Source organism: Cucumis melo, chromosome 4 (genome assembly GCF_025177605.1).
Source record: "Cucumis melo cultivar AY chromosome 4, USDA_Cmelo_AY_1.0, whole genome shotgun sequence".
NCBI lineage: Eukaryota > Viridiplantae > Streptophyta > Magnoliopsida > Cucurbitales > Cucurbitaceae > Cucumis > Cucumis melo.
Genome location: NC_066860.1, coordinates 27,538,003 through 27,559,218, shown reverse-complemented (window position 1 = coordinate 27,559,218; position 21,216 = coordinate 27,538,003). Strand labels below are relative to the sequence as shown.

The 21,216-nt window shown below is 38.8% G+C and overlaps 1 protein-coding gene across 20 annotated transcripts; it reads left to right on the top strand.

The window, feature by feature from the left end:
• The first annotated feature begins 203 nt into the window (after positions 1–203).
• Positions 204–20,579, top strand: LOC103502680 (altered inheritance of mitochondria protein 32-like). Of its 20 annotated transcripts, none has more exons than XR_007820014.1 (8): positions 204–572; positions 713–798; positions 1,226–1,531; positions 1,623–1,706; positions 17,983–18,398; positions 18,482–18,693; positions 19,063–19,237; positions 20,106–20,579. XR_007820014.1 is itself a non-coding variant. In XM_008466702.3 (5 exons), exons 1-5 carry the CDS (start codon positions 204–206, stop codon positions 17,234–17,236), a joined length of 945 nt encoding a protein of 314 aa, XP_008464924.2. In that variant the 3' UTR covers positions 17,237–17,567. The 20 variants fall into 20 exon arrangements, 2 of the variants coding, with proteins under 2 accessions (XP_008464924.2, XP_050939195.1); XR_007820013.1 differs by having other exon boundaries at positions 18,482–18,761; XR_007820012.1 differs by having other exon boundaries at positions 18,482–18,833.
• Positions 20,580–21,216: the final 637 nt, after the last annotated feature.

Below are 21,216 nucleotides of genomic sequence, written 5' to 3'. Positions count from 1 at the left end.
CACCTAACAACAAAAGCAGGGATGAGTTCTAATTTTTAATATTTTCTTTCCCTATATATTAACACTTTTACTATAAATTTTGAAAATGTTATTTTTTTTTTCATTTTTTTCATTTTTCACACGCAAAGGCGCGCATTTATTTGCCCGTACTCTCAACGGCCTTCGGCGTCAGGCGACGGCGGCGCCGCCCCAAAGACGAAGCTATGCGTTTATGGCGTCCACATCGTTTCCTCTCATTTTCCCGAAAAACTCCACGTGAGCCTCTCTTCTTCTTCCGTTCTACCAATCTCTCCTATTCCCACCGAATCCAGTCGCCAATTTTGCTCCACTTCTCGGAATCTCGCCGTTTCTCTACATTTTCAATTGCCGATGACGAGAAGTATGGCTTCCGTCGGCCGGAGATGTATCGGAGCAACCTTGCTGGAACGGTTGCTGCTTACGAGCGCCATGTGTTCCTGTGTTATCGAAGTCCTGAGGTCTGGCCGTCCCGCGTTGAAGACTCGGACGCTGATCTGCTGCCGAAGCTTCTATCTTCTGCCATCAAAGCTCATAAAAATGAGATCTCTTTTAGGGTTAGTAATGCACTTTTGATAATTGAATTTGAACGGTGGCGTATTTTGTTCATGAGATGGCTTTGTTGTTTATAGTTTACTGAGTTTGAGTGCTGTCCCATCACTTTTATATATTTCTCCTCCTCGTTTTGGCTTGATAGACGAAACTGACGATATGCGAAGCAGGGGAGGGAACGGAGTATTCGGATGGAGATGTATTGATTTTTCCGGAAATGGTCAAATACAGGTGATGTAATTGATTTAGTTCTCATAGTCATATCGATTGGCTTATTTTGGCATAAACTAAATGATAGTGTGCGTTAACAATTTGTTGTTTATGATAGAAACTAGAATCTGATTTGTTCCAAAGGTAATTGAATTGTAATCACGGTAGATTATAATACATTAATTCCAATTATACGGCCAATCTTTAGGACCTTTGAAGATCATTAATGTTGTTCCCTTGTTTACCTGTTATTGTAGACAAATTATGATCATGAGTTCTTTTGTTCAGTCCAATATAATATCACTTTCATTCCTTAGGAGTTAATTTGACTGTGTCTCTATTTCTGCCGTGATCTTAATTTGATTGTGTCTCTATTTCTGCCGTGATCTTTTTCCGTTACAAGATGAGCAATGACCCCGTCTCCCCATCTCACCCACCAAATATACAGGGGCTTGAAAGATAAAGATGTGGAGATGTTTGTTGAGGATGTGCTTTTGAATGGTGAACTGCGGGAGTCTGGAGCATACGATGTTTTGGCTGGCTCTTATATTTTTGTATGTGCCCATGGCAGTCGAGATAAGAGATGCGGTGTCTGTGGACCAGTTCTTGTTTCAAAACTTAAAGAGGAGATCGAACTAAGAGGGCTGAAAGATCAAACTTATGTCCATCCATGTTCACACATTGGTGGACACAAGTATGCTGGAAACTTGATTATATATAGCCCAGATTCAGATGGGAGAATCATGGGGCATTGGTAAGACAAGTCTTAAATAGAGAAAATACTTCACCCCAGGTGAGAGATATTTTCAATTGGTCTGGTAGTTAATTGTACATATTAAATTTAGGTATGGCTATGTTACTCCAGATGATGTGCCTGAATTGCTGGAGAAACATATTGGAAAGGGAGAGATAATAGAGAGGCTTTGGAGGTTAGTGTTTTTCTGGTTTGCCACATTCTTTCTGATAGTTCATCTCGAGTCCTAAGCTATTGTACATTAGTAGCCGCTGCTAGTAGCTTATTAGTTTGACCATGCAGTTTATAACCATCAGCAGCATCCTTCTTGTTTTTGTTTGATTTCATACAAGTGTTTATTTTGTTGCTAAGATCTGGATAAAGTACAAATCATTTTCACTTGTTTGTGCTTGATTTCATTCAAGTGTTTATTCGCGAGTAAGATATGGATTCAGTGCAACAAATCATTTTCAAGGGCAAGTGATAAATTACTATTAGATTTGTTTATTGGGTAATTACAATCGATAGCAATTTTAGGGATAATCATCAAGTGTATAGTAACGTTTTAAAAAGAAAAATTGCATATACAGCCAAGTCTATCAACTATGGGCTTCTATTGCTAATAGACTTCTATTACTGATAGACTTTGCCAAATTTTGTTATATTTGCAATTCTTTTAAAATGCTGCTATATATGCTAAGACTTTGAATTTAATTGCTATATTTACACCTATCCCTTATTTATTTACCAATAATTACTAAACTTGTTTAACCTATGCATATTTTGTTATTTGTTTTAAAAATACATTGATTAAAAGGAAGCAACAAACTAAATCAAATTGCAGTCTAGGAATTCCTATTTAATCTAGTTTTCCTATTTTTAACACTTATTCTTTCTTTCACCAGCATTTTTTCTGGAAAGTTTTTATTGGAAGCAATAAACACGAAATTGGCTTACATGGAAACCCGACAACCGGGAGAAAAACCACGATGTTTTTAGTTTTATTATTTTCTGATGATCATACAATAGGTACAAGAGGGAATAAATAGAAAAGTACAAAGAGATAAAAAAGGAAAGAATACTTAGGGTAAATCTTCCCAATGGGCTAAGCCCACTAATTCTAACACTCCTCAGACGTAAAGATCAATGAGGCCAACTTGCTAACACAAAAGTCGAAGTTTGGTCTGAGAAGCCCCTTGGTGAGGATATCAACAATCTGGCTTGAAGGGATGTACGGAATGCATTTGGCTCCCACTGTCAAGTCTTTCTTTAATGAAATGTCGATCAATCTCAACATGTTTAGTTCTATCATGCTAAACTTGGTTGGTTGTTAGCAATACTAATAGCAGCTTTATTATCATAAAAGAGCTTCAATGGAGTCTCACATTCCTGATGAAGATCAGATATGACTTTCTGGAGCCGACTTTCCTCACATATTCCCAAACTCATTGCTCTATATTCAACCTAAACGCTACTCCTGGCCACAACACTTTGCTTTTTACTCCTCTAAGTTACAAGATTGCTCCAAACAAAGGTACAATAATCGGAGGTAGACTTTCTGTCAACAATAGATCTTGTCCAGTCTGAGTCAGTATATGCCTAAATGGTCTTTCTGTCTATCTTTTATTGGATCTCAATCGAACATAGAATTCTCATAATAGAATGAGCAACTTTATTGTAACGAAAAAGTGCTGATTATAATGTGAAAGAAAGAACCAAATGAATTACGATATGTAATTCATTTACACAAAAGACTATTACTGAACCAAGAATGTGCGCAGCCAAAAGAATTGAATATGTTCGAGTTAGAGGGAGAAGTTAATGCAGTGGTAGAGTTATCTATCTCCAGGAACTATGAAAGTAAGAGGAAAGCTGAAAGGAGAAGAAATAGTAGTACTGATGATTGTGGGGCAACCCATAATTTCATCTCAGAAAAGTTGGTCAGGAGATGAAACTGCATACCAAGGAAACGTCCCACTATGGTGTGATCTCGGTTCTGGGACTCCCATTAAAGGGAAAGGAGTCTGCGAAAATGTTGAACTCACCTTAAACGAGTGGAAGGTGATAGCAGATTTCTTACCTCTGGAGTTAGGAGGGGTGGACGCAATTTTAGGGATGCAGTGGTTGTATTCTCCGGGTGTTATTGAGACAGATTGAAGGAATCTGACCATGACCTTCTTCCATGAAGGAAAGAAAATAATCATCAAGGGAGACACGAATTTGACAAAAACCAGAATGGGGTTAAAGTCAATGATGAAGGCATGGACAAAAGCTGATCAAGGCTATTTAGTTGAATGTAGAGCACTAGAAGGAGGAGTGTTGACTGAAGAAAGCGCAGAAATCGGGAATAATGTGGTGCCCACTGATGTGCAAAATGTATTGGGGAAATTCGACGATGTATTTGAATGGTCGAAGTCATTACCACCAAGGCGATCAATAGAGCATCAGATTCATTTGAAAACAGGAACGAATCCAGTTAACGTCAGGCCATATCGATATGCTTTTCATCAAAAAGCAGAGATGGAGAAGCTGGTTGATGAGATGTTGTCATCTGGAATTATACAATCGAGTTCCAGTCTTTATTCCAGTCCAGTACTACTTGTCAAAAAAAAGATGGCCATGGTATAGGAGCAGTTTTAATGCAAAAGAAAAGACCGATCACCTATTTCAGTCACACTGGCATTACGAGACCGAGTCAAACCTATATATGAGAGAGAACTGATGGCGGTAGTCCTAGCTGTTCAGCGTTGGCGGTAGTCCTAGCTATTCAGCGTTGGCAGCCGTATTTGCTGGGAAGGCCATTTGTTGTCAAAACTGATCAGCGATCCTTAAAATTCTTGCTCGACCAGCGGGTAATTCAACCTCAGGATTACAAAATTATTAGGATACTCATTTGAAGCCGAATGCAAGCCTGGTCTAGAAAATATGGGAGTTGATGCTAGTACCTTATGTGGTGCATCTGAACCAACTTACAGCTCCGACATTAATTGATTTAAAGATCATCAAAGAAGAAGTAGAGAAGGATGATCACTTGAGCCAGATTATTCAACGAATTAAAGAAGGGGAAGAAGTCCAGAAATGTACATTGCAGCACATTATGCTTCTGTATAAGGAACGGTTAGTTATTGCTAAGAAGTCATCGTTGATTCCTATTATCCTTCATACATACCATGATTCGGTGTTTGTGGGTCACCCAAGATTTTTGCGGACTTATAAAGGATTAACAGGTGAGTTATTTTGGCAAGGAATGAAGGGAGTGTGCAGAAGTATTGTGAAGAATGTGCGGTATGTCAGCAAAATAAATCTTTATCTCTATAACCAGCAGGGTTGCTAACACCATTGGACATTCCCAGCAGGATTTGGGATGACATATCAATGGATTTTATAGAAGGGTTACCAAAGGCAACTGGTTTTGAAGTGATTTTCGTGCAGGTGGATCGTTTCAGTAAGTATGGCCACTTTTCATGAAACACCCTTTTGATGCCAAGATTGTGGCAGAATTATTTGTGAAAGGAGTGGTTTGACTACATGGGTTTCCTTAATCGATTGTATCGAATCGTGATAAAATCTTCTTGGGCCATTTTTGGAAGGAATTAGTCAATCAATCCGTGGAGGCTTATTTACGTTGTTTCTGTGGAGAGAGGCCAAAGGAGTGGAATAATTGGATCCATTGGGTGGAGTATTGGTATAATACAACATACTAGCGGGCTCTTGGAGTTTCCCCGTTCTAGGTTGTCTATGGCAGAACTCCTCCTCCTTTGGTGTTTTATGGAGACCCTAGCACCACTAATTCTACACTTGATGATCAGCTGCGGCAACGGGATATAGCCTTGGGAGCTCTGAAAGAGCATTTGAGAGTGGCTCAGGAGAAAATGAAAACTTATGAAGGGGATATGGTTTATTTGAAATTGAGGCCATATAGACAGGTTTCTATAAGAAAAAGGAGAAATGAGAAGTGTCGCCTAAATTTTTTGGGCTCTATAAAATCTTAAAAAGAATTGGAACTGTGGCATATAAGCTGGAGTTGCCACCATCAGCAATGATTCATCCGGTATTTCACATTTGCCAGTGAGCTTTCTGAAAATGTCAGAATCCGCAAGACCTGGCCCCATATATGACAGAAAACCATGAATGGCTAGCGGTTCCTGAAGAAGCCTTTGGGTATCAGAAAAATGCTAAAGGAGAATGGGAGGTATTGATGAGTTGGAAAGGATTGCCCAGCCATGAAGCTACGTGGGAGAAGTATGATTATTTTCAGCAATCTTTTCCCAATTTTCACCTTGAGGACAAAGTGAAACTGGAGCGGGAATGTAATGTTAGACCCCCAATTATTCATCAATACCAGATAAGGGATAGAAAACAGTAAAGAATTGGTGGAAGTCGGTTGTATAGGGGGACCACATTTCAGTTAGAATTGTTTGTTACAAGGGGGGACCATCTGAAGGTTATAAATAGGTTGAGGAGAGAAGGATGAGGGGAGGAAAATTTTCATGAAGTAGTGGGCACTGTAGCTCTAGAGAGAGAGAGTCTTAAGTGATAGTCTTTTTCGTTTATGAATTACATATTGTAATCGTTGAGCTCCTTCGTTTACGGTTCCAATCGTTGAGTTCCGTCGTTTACCTTTTGGATATTTCATATTGTAATCGTTGAGCTTCTTCGCTTGCATTTCTGGATAATACATATCGTAATCGTTGAGCTTCTTCGTTTATCTTGTATACAACCGTTTTCATATCAGTTAAATTGTTAGTTGCCTTAAGAAATTCAGTGTTGTATTGAGATCCAACAACTCTCTCTCTAGAGCTACAGTGCCCACTACTCAATGAAAACATTCTCTTCCCACTCCCTCTCTCCTCTCCCTATTTATAACTTCCAGGTGGTCCCCCTGTAACAAACAATTCTAACAGAATATGGTCCCCTATAACAACTGACTCCTACATATTCTTTACTGCTTTTTGTTAACATCTCTATTCCTCTTCTGACATTGATGAATAATTGGTGGTTTAACATTACATTCTCGCTCCAGTTTCACCTTGTCCTCAAGGTGGTAATCCGGAAAAGAGTGTTGAAAATCATCATATTTCTCCTACTTAGCCTCATGATGGGATAATCCTTTTCAATTTATTAATACCTCTCATTCTCCTTTAGCATTTTTCTGTTAACCGTAGGCTTCATCAGGGACCGCTAGCCATTCCTGGTTTTTTGTCGCCAAGTCTTGCGGATTCTGACAGTCTCCAAAGGCTCTTTTCAACTAGGAAATGTGGAATACCCTATGAATCGTTGCTGATGGTGGTAGTTCCAGTTTATATGCCACAGTTCCTATTCTTTTTAAGACTTTGTATGACCCAAAATATTTAGGCGACAACTTCTCATTTCTCCTCTTTCTCATGGAAACTTGTCTATACGGCCTCAATTTCAAATAAACCATATCACATTCTTCAAATTCTACATGTCTTCTCTTTAAATCAGCATAAGTCTTCATCTTTTCTTGAGCCACTCAAATGCTCTTTCAATGCTCCCAAGGCTATATCCCTTTGCTGAAGTTAATCATCCAGTGTGGAATTAATACCAATGGTGGGGGAGTTCTGCCATACACGGCCTGAAAAGGAGAAACTCCAAAAGCCCGCTGGTACGTTGTATTATACCAGTACTCCGCCTAGTGGATCCATTTAGTTCACTCCTTTGGTCTCTCTCTACAAAAACAACGCAAGTAAGCCTCCACGGATTGATTGACGACCTCAGTTTGCCCATCCGTTTGGGGATGGTAAGCTGTGCTTCTATTCAATTTCGTTTCGGCTAATCTGAATAACTCTTTCCAAAAATGGCTCAAATCCGATATAATCGATTGGGGAAACCCATGCAATCGAACCACTTCCTTTACAAATACTTCTGCCACAGTCTTGGCATTAAAAGGATGTTACAATGTGAGAAAGTGACCATACTTACTGATTCACCACCACTAAAATCACTTCAAACCCGGCTGCCTTCGGTAATCCCTCGATGAAATCCATTGAGATGTCATCCCAAATCCTGTTGGCAATTTCCAATGGTGTTAATAAGCCTGCTGGTGATAGAGACAATGATTTATTCAGTTGACACACAGCACATTCTTCGCAATATTTCTGTACATCTCCCTTCATTCCTTGCCAAAATAACTCACCTGTTAATCGTTTATATGTTCGCAAGAAGCCGGAGTGACCCCCAAACACCGAATCATGGTATGTATGAAGAATAGTGGGAATCAACGATGACTTCTTAGCAATAACTAACCTTCCCTTATATTAAAGCATATCATGCTGCAATGTGTACTTCTGTACTTCTTCCCCTTCTTTAATTCTTTTAATAATCTGACTCAAGTGATCATTCTCTTCTTTGATGATCTTTAAATCAATCAATGACGGAGCTGTTAATTGGTTTAGATGCACCACAGGAGGTACTTTTGATAAGGCATCAGCTGCTTTATTTTCCAGACCGGGCTTGTATATGACTTCCAAAGAGTATCCTAACAATTTCGCAATCCATTTCTGGTACTGAGGTTGGATTACCCACTGTTCAAGTAAGAATTTTAAGGATCTCTGATAGTTTTAACGACAAATTGTCTTCCAAATAAGGTCGCCAACGCTGGACAACCAAGACTACCGCCATCAGTTCTCTCTCATATACAGGTTTGGCTCGGTCCCTCAAAGCCAAAGTGTGGCTGAAAAAAGCAATCGGTCTTTTCTTCTGCATTAAAACCGCTCCAATACCATGGCCAAATGCATCAGTTTCCACTTCAAATGGAAGATTAAAATCTGGTAAAGCAACACCGGTAATGTCATCATGGCTTCCTTCAGTCTTTCAAAAGCCAATTGAGCTTCTTCACTCCACCTAAAAGCCCCTAATTTCAACAACTGAGTTAATGGAGCAGTAACGGACCCATAATTTTGTACAAACCTTCGATTGTAACCAGTGAGCCCCAAAAATCCCCTAAATTCTCTCACATTTGAAGGCACTAGCCACTGTTTAATGGATTTGATCTTCTCCGGGTCAGCCCCTACTCCTTGACTTGAAACGATATAGCCAAGGTACTCCACTCTCTGAAATGCGAAATTGCACTTCTTCTTATTAGCATAGATCTTATGTTCACGTAATACTTCAAATACCAATTCTAAATGATATATATGCTCCTCCATACCTCTACTATATATCAAAATGTCATCAAAAAATACCCGAACGAATTTCCTCAGATAAGCTCAAAAAATAGAGTTCATAAGTGACTCGAATGTGGCTGGTGCATTTGTTAAACCGAAAGACATCACTAAAAATTCATAATGCCCCTCATGTGTCCTAAATGCAGTTTTTTCTACATCCTCCTTATGCATTCTAATTTGATGGTATCCAGCCTTTAAATCAATTTTAGAAAACAGATTTGCACCATTCAATTCATCAAACAACTCCTCTATAATTGGAATAGGAAACTTATCTGGTATGGTAACGTTATTGAGTGCATGGTAATCCACACAAAATCTCCAGCTTCCATTTTTTTTCTTGACAAGTAGTACTAGGCTGGAATAAGGGCTAGAACTCGGCTGTATGATGCCAGATGACAACATCTCATCAACCAGCTTCTCCATCTCTGCCTTTTGATGAAAAGCATATCTATGTGGCCTGACGTTCACTAGATTTGTTCCTGTTTTCAAATGAATCTGATGCTCAATTGATCTCCTTGGGGGCAATAATTCTGACCATTCAAAGACATCGTTGAATTTTCCCACTACGTTCTGCATGTTAGTAGGCACCACATTAGTTTCCGTTTCGGCACTTTCTTCCGTCAACATTACTCCTCCTTCTAGTGCTCTACACTCAACCAAGTAACCCTGATCAAAATCGGTCCATGCTTTCATCAGTGACTTCAACCCAACTCTAGTTTTTGTCAAACTCGGATCTCCCTTGATGATGATTTTCTTATCTTCATGAAAGAAAGTCATAGTCAAATTCCTTCAATCTGTCTCACTAACACCCAGAGAATATAGCCACTGCATCCCTAAAATTGCATCCACCCCTCCTAACTCCAAGGGTAAAAAATCTGCTATCACTTTCCATTCGTTCAACATTCTCACAGACTCCCTTCCTTTTAATGGCAGTCCCAGAGTCGGGGATCACACCATAATGGGATGTTTCCTTGGTATGCAATTTCATCTCATTCACCAACTTTTTTGAAATGAAATTGTGAGTTGCCTCACAGTCAATCAGTACTACTATTTCTTCTCCTTTCAATTTTCCTCTTTTATAGTTCCTAGATTGGTTAGGCCGACTACTGAGTTGATGGATAACTCTACCACTGCGTTAACTTCTCCCTCCATCTCGAACATATTCAACTCTTTTGGCTGTGCACATTCTTCTTCTATGATTTCTTCCTCCACATTGTTTTCATGCACCACAAACATTCTCAACTCTCTTACTTCAGGTTCTTTGCATCAGATAGGTGTTTGTTCAGACCTTCCTTTCTTGCTTCACCATTTGCAGTGCTTCGCAAAGTAATGGTTCTCATTGGGGTTGATTGATTATTCTTTCCATCGTTCCCTGTTACAGCAGTATTTGGTTTGTTGTAGTAAGCTGGATTATAAAGGTACCTTCCTCCGGCGTACCCATACAAATTGGCTTCTCTTTGAATAATCTCTCTGATCTCGGCCTTTAATGCCAGTCGCATCGTCTGAGGTAAACCAACCGGTTCAGAGTACTCAACTTTTGCTCGTATCCACGGAAAGAGGCCGTTCATAAAGGTTTCCTCTAAAACCTTATCGGATAAATCGGAAAGTGGTGCCACAAGCCGATCAAATAAGTTATGATATTCCTCAACTGTCATCGTTTGTTTAATGGCGAAAAATCTGCCATATAAAGATCTCACGAATTGACCGAAATCTCTCTAACGACTTGCTTTTTAAATTCGACCAATCAGTGAACTTATTTCGTTGCTCCTGAGAGCGAAACCAATAAAATGTCGGGCCTCGAAACTTATAACCGAAATAGTCATCTTCTTAGAATTGGTTAACTTGTGGATCTGAAAATAACGACCGGCTCGGAATAACCACGAGTCCGGATCATTTCCCGTAAACACCGGCATTTCTACTTTTTTAAATTTATTCCGTTCGTCAATTTTATCTTCTTCTTCGTCTTTCGCTTCTTTCTTGGTTTCGTCATTTGTTTCTTCGCTACTTACTATTCCTTTCATTTTACTCGACGATCCTTCCATATCGGAAGTGGTACCAGACTTTTCGTTAACAATGCTATCCATATATTTCATAATTACCTGGTATTGTTGTTGCTGTGTATCGGCTTTCGAACTCAACTTATCCAGGTTCTTCATCAGTGCTTGATTCTGTTGTTGTTGCTTTTCGTTTTGCACGTTCACACGTTCGATTGTCTTCATGATTGTCGACAACTTTTCTTCTACCGCCGGCAACTTCTGTAGATCCTTCTTCATCTCTGAAACTTCCTGTTCCAATGCTTCAAACCGTTCCTTATGCTTCTTTTCCATTTTCTTTGGTTTCCCCAGGATTGTCGGCCCTGATACCAATATGTTGGATCACAATCCAACACAGAATTCTCAGAATAGAATGAGCAACTTTATTGTAATGAAAAAGTGTTGATTACAATATGAAAGAAAGAACTAAATGAATTACGATATGTAATTCATATACGTAAAAGACTATCGTTGAAGACTCTCTCTGGAGCTACAGTGTCCACTACTCAATGAAAACATTCTCTGCCCACTCCCTCTCTCCTCTCCCTATTTATAACTTCCAGGTGGTCCCCCCTATAACAAACAATTCTGACATAATATGGTCCTCCTATAACAACCGACTCCTGCATATTCTTTACTGCTTTTTGTTAACATTTCTATTCCTCCTCTGGTATTGATGAATAATTGGTGGTCTAACATCTTTATAAACATCGACCCTTTACTAGGTGTCGTTTTTAAGTATCTCAGAATTCTTTTGACAGCTTCCATGTGTTCCTATAGGGAGCCTGCATAAACTGGTTGACAACACTCACAACAAAGGAAATATCAGGACAAGTATGAGATAAGTAAATCAATTTACCTACAAGGTGCTGATATAGTTCATTATCAACTAGAACTTGATCATCAGAGTTTCCTAGTTTGCAATTGAATTCAATAGGAGTGTCAGTGAGACGACATCCCAACATATCTGTCTCGGTTAGCAGATCAAGGGTGTATTTTCTTTGAGACACGGAGATGCCTTCTTTAGATCTGGCCACCTCTATTCCAAGGAAATATTTCAGATTTTCCAAATTCTTGATTTCAAATTCATTACCCATTCTCTGCTTAAGTTGACTGATTTCTGCCTGATCATCTCCAGACAAAACGATGTCATCCACATAAACTATCAGAATTACAATCTTCCCTATCTTGAAAACTTTTGTAAATAAAGTATGATCAGAGTGTCCTTGACTGTATCCTTGGGACTTGACAAAAGTAGTGAATCTGTCAAACCATGCTTTAGGTGACTGTTTCAGATCATATAAAGATTTCTGGAGTTTACAAACATGTTGACTAAACTGGGTTTCAAAGTTAGGCGGGGGCTCATGTAGACCTCCTCTACTAGATCTCCATTCAGAAAAGCATTTTTAACATCCAGCTGATATAAAGGCCAATATTTGTTTACGACAATAGAAAGAAGGACTCTAACAGTATTCAATTTAGCAACAGGAGAAAAAGTTTCTGAATAATCAACACCATAAGTCTGAGTAAATCCTTTTGCAACTAACTTTGCCTTGTCTGTCAAGCGTTTCATCTGCTTTGTATTTTAGAGTGAACACCCATTTGCATCCCACAGGCTTGTGTCCCTTGGGTAGAGCACAGATCTCCCAAGTGTTATTCTTTTCAAGAGCTTTCATTTCTTCCATGACAACATTCTTTCATTCAGGACACTCTAAAGCAATATGAATATTTTTCGATATTGTGGTAGAGTCAAAGCTGACAGTAAAAGCTCTGAACTGAGGTGAGAGATTCTCGTATGACATATAATCAGATATGGAGTGCTTTGTACAGGACCTAGTACCTTTTCTCAGTGTATAGGAAGATCAAGAGAAGGATCATACTCATCAAGTTTCCCTGTATGACCTGTTCAGATTCATTGTTACTAGTTTCTGTTCTGACCTCAGTCTCATCACCACTGTTCTTTTCTTCCACATTTTCAAGAAGAACAACATCAAACCTGTCATTCTCATTCATTGTATTATTAGTACAAGGTTCAGTAGGGTTTTCCACACCTTGATCTTGAGGAGGTTCGGAGTCTTGGACTGGAGCCGGCGGCTGACTAGTAGGGGACCCGACTTCTTTTCTGAGATTCCTCCTGTAATATCTTTTCCAAGGAACTTGGTTTGTAGATATGATTATAGGGTGAGGATCAATGTTAGACACGGTACTAGGAGTAGGTTCAATAAATTCAAAGGTGTTGTTAGACTCTTCACTCACACTCTCCCCATGAAGATGGCTAACGGGAAAATAGGGTCGGTCCTTACAGAAAGTAACATCCGTAGTGACAAAGTATTTCTTGGACGGTGGGTGAAAACATTTATAACCTCGTTGGTGAAGGGGATACCCAACAAACACACAAGCCTGAGCCCGAGGGGTAAATTTGGTCTGATTAGGGCCAAAATTATGAACATCAGTGATACATCCAAACACACGAAGAGGAATCTTTGAAACAAGACAAATAGAGGGGTAGGACTCCTTAAGACATTTTAAGGGAGTCTAAAGGTGGAGGATATGAGAAGACATTCTATTGATTAAATGAATTGTTGTAAGAATAGCATCTCCCCACAGGTATGAAGGAAGGGAGGTGGAAAGCATAAGGGAACAAGCTACTTCCAGAAGGTGACGATTTTTTCGCTCGGCCACTCCATTTTGTTAAGGAGTGTAGGCGCACAAGTTTTGGTGAACAATCCCCTTGAAGGTTAGAAACTCACTAAGGTTATGGTTTTGGAATTCTCGACCATTATCACTTTAAAGAATAGCAATTTTTTATGGAAGTGTGTTTCAATGGTGTGATAGAAGTTTAGGAAAATAGCGGGAACCTCAGATTTATCGGTGATAAGGTAGACCCAGGTAAGACGGGTATGATCATTAATGAAAGTTACAAACCACCTTTAACCAGATGAGGTGGTGACCTTGGAGGGACCCCAAACGTCACTATGGATAAGGGTAAACGATTGTGTGGGTTTATATGGTTGTGAAGGAAAAGAAACCCGGTGTTGTTTTGCTCAAATGCACACATCATTAGATAACGGGGAGACATCTATTTTAGGAAAGAGATGGGGAAACAAATATTTCATATACGTAAAGTTCGGGTAACCTAACCGAAAATGCCACAACATAAAGTCATGTTCAGAGGTGCTAAAATAGAAAGACAGTAAACTAGTCGTAGAGATACTACTACCGGAGGTATCATCATTAAGGATGTAAAGTCCTTTGCTATGTCGAGCAATGCCAATCGTCCTCCCTGAACTCAAGTCCTAAAAGCAAACAGACTCAAGTAAGAAAGTAGCTTTACAGTGCAGCTCACGGGTGATCTTACTGATAGATAACAAATTGTAAGAAAGCTTAGGCACATGCAAAACATTTTGGAGGGAGAAACCGTCAAAGAGGACTATTTGTCCTTTCCCAGCAATCGGGGCTAAAGAGCCATCGGCTATCCGGATTTTCTCATTACTGGCACAGGGGGTATAAGAGACAAAGTGCTCCGAGAAACCTATCAAGTGATCTGTGGCTCCCGAGTCCAAAATCCAGGGATTCTTCCCATCAACACTAATAAGGCCAAGGGACTGAGACATACCTGACTGAGTAATGGCGCTTAGAGTAGGAGAGCTGGTCTGGCTAGCAGTAGGGCCAGTTGGCTGAGAGGTGCTGACAGTCTCCCTAACATCGGTACGCCCTGAGTTCTATTGCTTGTCGGAGGAGCGTTTGTTACCTCTTGGGGGCAAACCGTGGAGTTCCCAACACTGATCCTTGGTATGTTGTTGTTTCTTGCAATACTCACAAACGAAAATTGGTTTCCCTTTATCATGGGTCAAGGATCAAGCACTAAAGGCAATAGAGTTAGTTATATAATTTGAAGGCATGTTAGGAAGTGAAATTACGAGGTTCTTGGAATACATCAGTAGATCGGTTTGTGCCAAGGATGCACCAACTTCAAAAACAGCTCTCCTGTAGGTTTGGTTAATCCCGAGACCATAAATATATAGCTGTCCATAATCGGAAGGTGCCGATGACTCGCCCGCTTCAATCCCCGATCTGTTATGGTGTTGGTCAGCCCTGTTCTTATAGAAGAAAGGTTGTTGTTAAGGGTCGATGGACAGATTTGCACTGTTGTACAGATTTGACAGTTTTGAAGGTTGCTGTTCGGCGGCGATGGGCGGCGGATGATTGGAAGGGTGAGACGGTTGGACAGGCGACAACGCGTAGAAGCTGATGGAATGGACGGTGAGATTAACGGACGGCGGCGCGTGGGCCCACATGCCTGACAGAGGTGGTGTGAAGTGGTTTCTGGCCAGAAGGTTGCACGGACGACAGCGAGGGTTGGCCCATTGGATAGATCGGCGGCGTTTGAATCCGTTGGAGTAGTTTTTCCATGGTAGTGTCCACGCAGCGGCGGCGGCGGCTTCTGTTTTGGTCTGGGTGTTTCCTAAATTTTTTCCTAGAGTTTCGTTGTTGTTTCGCTCTGATACCATATTGAAAGCAATAAACACGAAATTGACTTACGTGGAAACCCGAGAACCGGGAGAAAAACCATGATGTTTTTAGTTTTATTATTTTCTGATGATCATACAGTAGGTACAAGAGGGAATAAATAGAAAAGTACAAAGAGATAAAAAAGAAAGAATATTTAGGGTAAATCTTCCCAATGGGTTAAGCCCACTAATTCTAACAGTTTTTTTGCAAATCTTTCTCGAGCGTTATCAAAACGCTTTAATAAGCAAGTTTTGCTTTTTATTAATACATTTAATAAAGATATTTGTCTCTTTAAAAAATTGTGCAAGTTTTGCTACAAGTGTGTGAGTCTATGACAAGAACCTGTGGAAAACAGAACTAGTATTAATAATGAAACTTTTAAAACTACTGCAAAAACATTCATAAACATTTCAGCCCTAATGCTATGATGAACCATTCAGTAGGTAGGGGCCTAGTCCTAACTTCATCCCTTATTTTCAAATTGGGTCAAAAATGGGCAAGAGGTGACAAAGATGTTTTGCTTTTTGAACTCTCCCCCCTCCATTATGTTGTCTTTGTTCAAAGGGGATGATATCATCTGCTGCTTTACTGCTTTTCAGTGGCTAAGGGCTGGACCTTCTTTTTAAAAGAATCCTGTCTGTCGATTTGTTTGCCCAAGAAGGTTCAAGACTGGTTGCTCAAGGCTTTGTTGGGAACTTGTTTAGAGGCAAAGCAAAGATTCTGTGGTGTGGTGAAGTGAAAGCAACCTTATGGATAACTTGGAAGGAACGAAACTTGAGTTTAGAATCTTCGAGGGTAGGTTGAGTTCTTTTGTTTATAACATACAGCACTTGGCTTCTTGGGGGAGCTCAAGTCATAAAGAATTTTGGAGTACCTCAGCCTTGTTGTGAGTATTAAAATCTTTTTTTCTTTTTTTATATCCGTGAGTGTCCAGGCTGACCCTACAACATTTGGGTGTCAAGGAAACTCATAGGAAATTAATTCCTAGGTAGGTGGCCACCATGGATTGAACCCATGACCTCTTAGTTATTGAGACTAAATCTTCCTTTTTACCACTGGGCCAAACCGTGATGGTTGCCGTGAGTATTAAAAATTGGAAGTCCTTTTTCCGTTGGCTCTTTTTTTTTGGAAGGGGTTCTCTCTACCCTTTGGCCTTAGGTTGTCTTCCTTTTTGTCCTTTTGAATGTATACTTCTCAGTTTCTCAGAAAAATATGGGTTTCTAATCATGTAGGTGATCTGAATTACAAGTGTAAACATAAATGATAGAATAGAATGATAATATGTTAATTATAATAAAAAAGACACTATCATGAGCTCCAACATATATGGGATTAGATGGATAGTTTGTATATAGAGTTTTCAAATCTAGATAACATAAAGGAATAGAAATTTTCAATTTCTTATAAAAAATCTAATCACGTAGTTGATGATCTGAGAATTACAAACTAAACATAGAATGATCAGTATAATATATAATTAGAATAAAAAACACACTATCATGAGCTCCAACGTGTATGGGATTAGACGGGACAATTTATGCTTCAGGGTAGATCTATAGTGTTTTGAAATCTAGATAACATAAAAGGAACAGAAATTCTCAGTTTCTTATAGAAAAAAAAATTGGGTCTCTAATCAAGACCTGTGAATTACAAGCGTTGAACATAGAATGATCGATATATTATATGATTAGAATAAAAAAAACTTTCATGAGCTCCAACATGTACAGGACTAGACGGGATAGTCCATGCTGCAGGATGGATGTATAGAGTTTTCAAGTCCAGATAACATAAAGGAACCAAAATTATTTGGTTACATGACAGTAGAGCTTGGAACCTTTCTTTTCTCGTTATCCTATAAGTTGAAAACTATGTGATTTGGGATCGACAATTGCAGGGGTCGAATGGAGAGGACCTGTGATGAGAAAGGTAAAAAAGAAGGTGAAAGTAAACTTACTAGCGCTGAAATTTACAAGGAAACTACAAACAAGCCTTGAGACGATGGCAGACAAGTTAACAATTAGAGAAGTGGGCAGGGCACATTCTCCTGCTGGATCAGAACTTCGGAACAATTTGATATTCTTATTTCTTGCTGCTCTTGTAGTTGTATAATGTATGAGCTCTGGCAACAGAGGTCCACTAAAAGTATATTCTTAGATCATGTTTATATTTCCAATCCATGCACCAATATTCTCTAGGAACGGATAGTGGCATTTGGGAATTAAAAAAATAGTGGTACCTTAGGGAAATGATATTGATATTGTCCTTCTACCAGGAATTTATGAATTGTGAAAACGCAAATAAATGGAATTATTTTTTTCTGCTCCACTGCTGATTGTTAGTTGTGGTTTTGACATTCTCAAAGCTAAGCGCACATCTTGTATTAAAGCAATGGATTATATTTCGGTAAATGGTCTAATCATATCACCGGCTAAAGGTGTTGACCACTGCATAGTTTCCTTAACTTGCATGACACCTTCAATTGAATGTTTACTATATGATTTCCTCAATGCCCTGCAAATAAGATTTTGAATTTGGGCTACAATCTTCATCTCTTATAGTAACATTCAAATTTCCTAGCAGCATATTAATGTGGTCAGATTCTGAGTGTAATCTGTCAATAATTACGAAACTGTGAACCTCCGTTCCTGCTTCATTCACACTTTCCACAAACAGCTTCTTCATACTCTTTTTCCTTTATCATATTTCTAAGTTCTGCCAGATTGGTCAATTTTCATCACAGCATAAATGTTAGATTGGATAGCAGTATACTGAACTCAACATGATTAGGATCTGACTTGGAGAGATTTTTGCTGCAAGCCCTCCCTTCTCAGATTTGTGATGACCACGAGCGACACCTAACAGACAACTGATGGATTGCAGTTTTCTGAAACGAAATTTACTGCTCTGTTGAGTTCTTCTGTTCAACAAAGAAGTTCGACAATGATGTTGTAACGCTCTGTGTTGGGATTTATTCTGTATTCATGCAACATCATATTGAATATCTTTATCCCTTCTTCAATCAAACCGGCATGGCTACAAGCTGATAACAACAAGAGAAACGTTACTTGGTTGGGCATTGTCTCTATCATTTTGTCAAACAGTTTCAAATCTTGTCTTCCTTGTCCCTGGATTCTACAACCTGCCATGCTCGCAAAGGTAACTATTTCTTTTAGTTTCAGTTCTCTAAATACTTTCATAGGATTAACTATGCTGCCACTTTTCGATCACTGCTATATTAGCGAAGCTTGCACAAAATCGTTATCTGCGAAGCCAGTATTGACAACATAGCATGTCATGGAGGCAAAGTGCTTGTTGGGAATGCTCAAAGCTGACCAAGAAGCAAGAATTTTCATTTTTCACCAAGGGAACAACACCAGGATTTATGTTGTTCAACATCAAAGCAGCCCAAGTAACCAGGGCTTTTTCTAAAGCACGTCAAGGAGTTCTTCAGGTGAAGCATTTTGTGTCATATTAATCAGAGCTGTGGAAATTGAAATATCCAACTCCAGACCTTTGCTGGTAACAAGTTGATGGATCCTCTTTCTTTCCGAGTTACATGAAATTGCACACGTCTGTTATGCACCAATCACTGTGGGTAGATTTAATTTGCTTTTCCTATTAATAATTCTCCATGAAATTACATGTTTTGCCAGCATTTTGTCAAACTAGTTGGCTGCAGCTTTATGGAGCCTATATCAGCATGTAGATTCAATGGATTGGCCAATTCTAAGTCATAATCTAGATTTCCTCTAGTTATAAAACCATTTATGCTACTTCTAACACTTGATTTGACACTTGACTAACAATACTAAGCTATCAGGTGTGGTAGGGTCGGGGTTTAGATGCATGATCACTATTAGCTCATACCCAGTTATCATTGAAGTCCACAAAATCACGTCTGGTTGAGCAAATCTCAATAAACATGGAGTGGCTCGTGCAATTATTCCGCATGTCAAGTATAGTTCGATCAACAGAGCCTCAACAACCGTGTCAAGGTCAGTTTTCTCATTTTTCTTTACGAACACATGAACTGTCTTTCCAAATGCAAATGCGTACAACCCTCTGCACCTTCAAAACTATAGAAACAGTGACATTATCCAGTTTCCCCTTTGTAATTTCATGAGATACTATACCATATTACCGTGTCAAAGAGATATAAAATCCGTCCCCATTAATTTTCGAGAAAATTGTCAGAAATATTCCTAAAATGTTTTTTCATCTCTCATAACTTTCCCTTTTGGAGAACTTATTGCTATAGTTTTTTTCGGTACTTCCTGGTCAAGATGGACTCAAAAATTTGAACAAAAATTTAATTTCTTCTCATCGTACATCTAAATATCGGTTTTTTGGGTATTATAGATGGAATCTCTACTAGGACGAAGATCGAGATTCTATGTAATCTTTTCCAAATCTTACGTATTTCTCAAGTCTTATCAAATTTCCAAATCTTATGTCCAATTTCTGTTTCCACAATGGTCTAATTGGGAATTTCCCAATTGATTTATGAATTTCTTGTTGTTTCCTCCTTCAAGTGATTGTGCTGCAGTTTAAAAAGAAAATCGGAGAAATATTATATACGATCCCAGTCTTTATCCCAGCCAAAATTTCATCGAGAAAGCCCAAAGAAACTGATAGTTTAGATGTATGATGAAAAGAAATTAAAATTTTGTTCAAATCTTTAGGTCAATCTCGACCGGGAAGTACCGAGGAAAACTATAGTATAAAATTGCCAAAAATGGTGTAAATTGTGAAAGATTAAACTGTTTGCTTTATTTTTGACAATTTATCTAATTATCTTTGCAATAGCTCTGGGAAGAGTATTGTTTGGCTCGACGTTTCTTCTAACATCTTGTGTACTTGCAGGAGAGTGGTGTATTCCCCAGCTTTTGAGTGTTTGCCATTGCAATTGTGCCAAGATTTTGCAATTGCTACATTTCTCAAACAATTTCAAGCTGCCACTCGCTTTTCATGTGTATGATGTGTGAGCTGCATAACTATCAAGCTTCGTTACGGATTGGCCGATCAGGTTAGCGTTATCCTTTCTGGCTCGAAATTATGAAGGAGCACACAATATAGTTTGTTCGAAGCTTAAACAAGCTGCAAAGGGACACCATCTACGAAGATATATGGATTAAAAATATAATGAAATCTAGAGTACAGTGACCAAAATTGTACTTAGTTTAAGTGAAAAAACCATTGGGATTGAATTGAAGTTGGATATTGGTGGTGTAATGTTTTGTTGGTAATGTTCTGATTTGAAGTTTTTCTGAGGATCAAAGCCATTACTGATGGGTGGTGAAATTATCTCCAATTTGATTGAAAAGCATTTAACTTTGAGTATTGTTCATTTCGTCAAGGCACGTGGATTTGATTAAGACGTTTGAATTTCTTAATGATAATTTAAGATGAGAATCATATCTTAAATTTATTACTAGTTCAAGTTATCGTTTCACCTATACTAATTAATGTTCTTCGGCTTGTAGATTGAGAAAGTGTTGATTGAGTAAAGCTAGGGTGAAGATATTGCATACGTCTAAGATGAGTTAGCGTCCTTTATCGTTGTTTTGTAGTTAAGGATTATGTTGACAGACAAATACAAACTCAATTTACTTAAGTTATTATAGTTTGTGTTTGGACTTTGGAGTGTAGATTTTTTAGTTTGAAGTGAAAATTATTTTAGTTTGAGAAGAAAATAGTAAACGCTGTAGCAAAAAGAATTTAAAAAATGGTAAATATAAATTACTGTAATGAATAGTAAATACTATAACAATTGCTTGCTCGAACTAATTATCCACGACGAGTTTTGTGATGGGGTGATTCGACGTGGGTTTGCATGCTCCAATAATTACTAAAAGTTGAAGTTGAAAAGTTTGACGAAGTGTTAGCACAATAATTAGGATGATTGGTGAGGGTTGGGAAAATGTAGAAAAATGGTCAAAATCACTAATTCACCGACGCTCATTTTCACATAACA

What these genes read in the sequence shown, in the direction of transcription:
- LOC103502680 (XM_008466702.3), top strand. Translation starts at nt 204, where the DNA reads ATGCGTTTATGGCGTCCACATCGTTTCCTCTCATTTTCCCGAAAAACT. An exon ending in CCGGAAATGGTCAAATACAG is followed by an intron (nt 799 to 1,225) that starts GTGATGTAATTG and finishes CCAAATATACAG; the next exon opens with GGGCTTGAAAGATAAAGATG. An exon ending in ATAATAGAGAGGCTTTGGAG is followed by an intron (nt 1,707 to 17,136) that starts GTTAGTGTTTTT and finishes CGACAATTGCAG; the next exon opens with GGGTCGAATGGAGAGGACCT.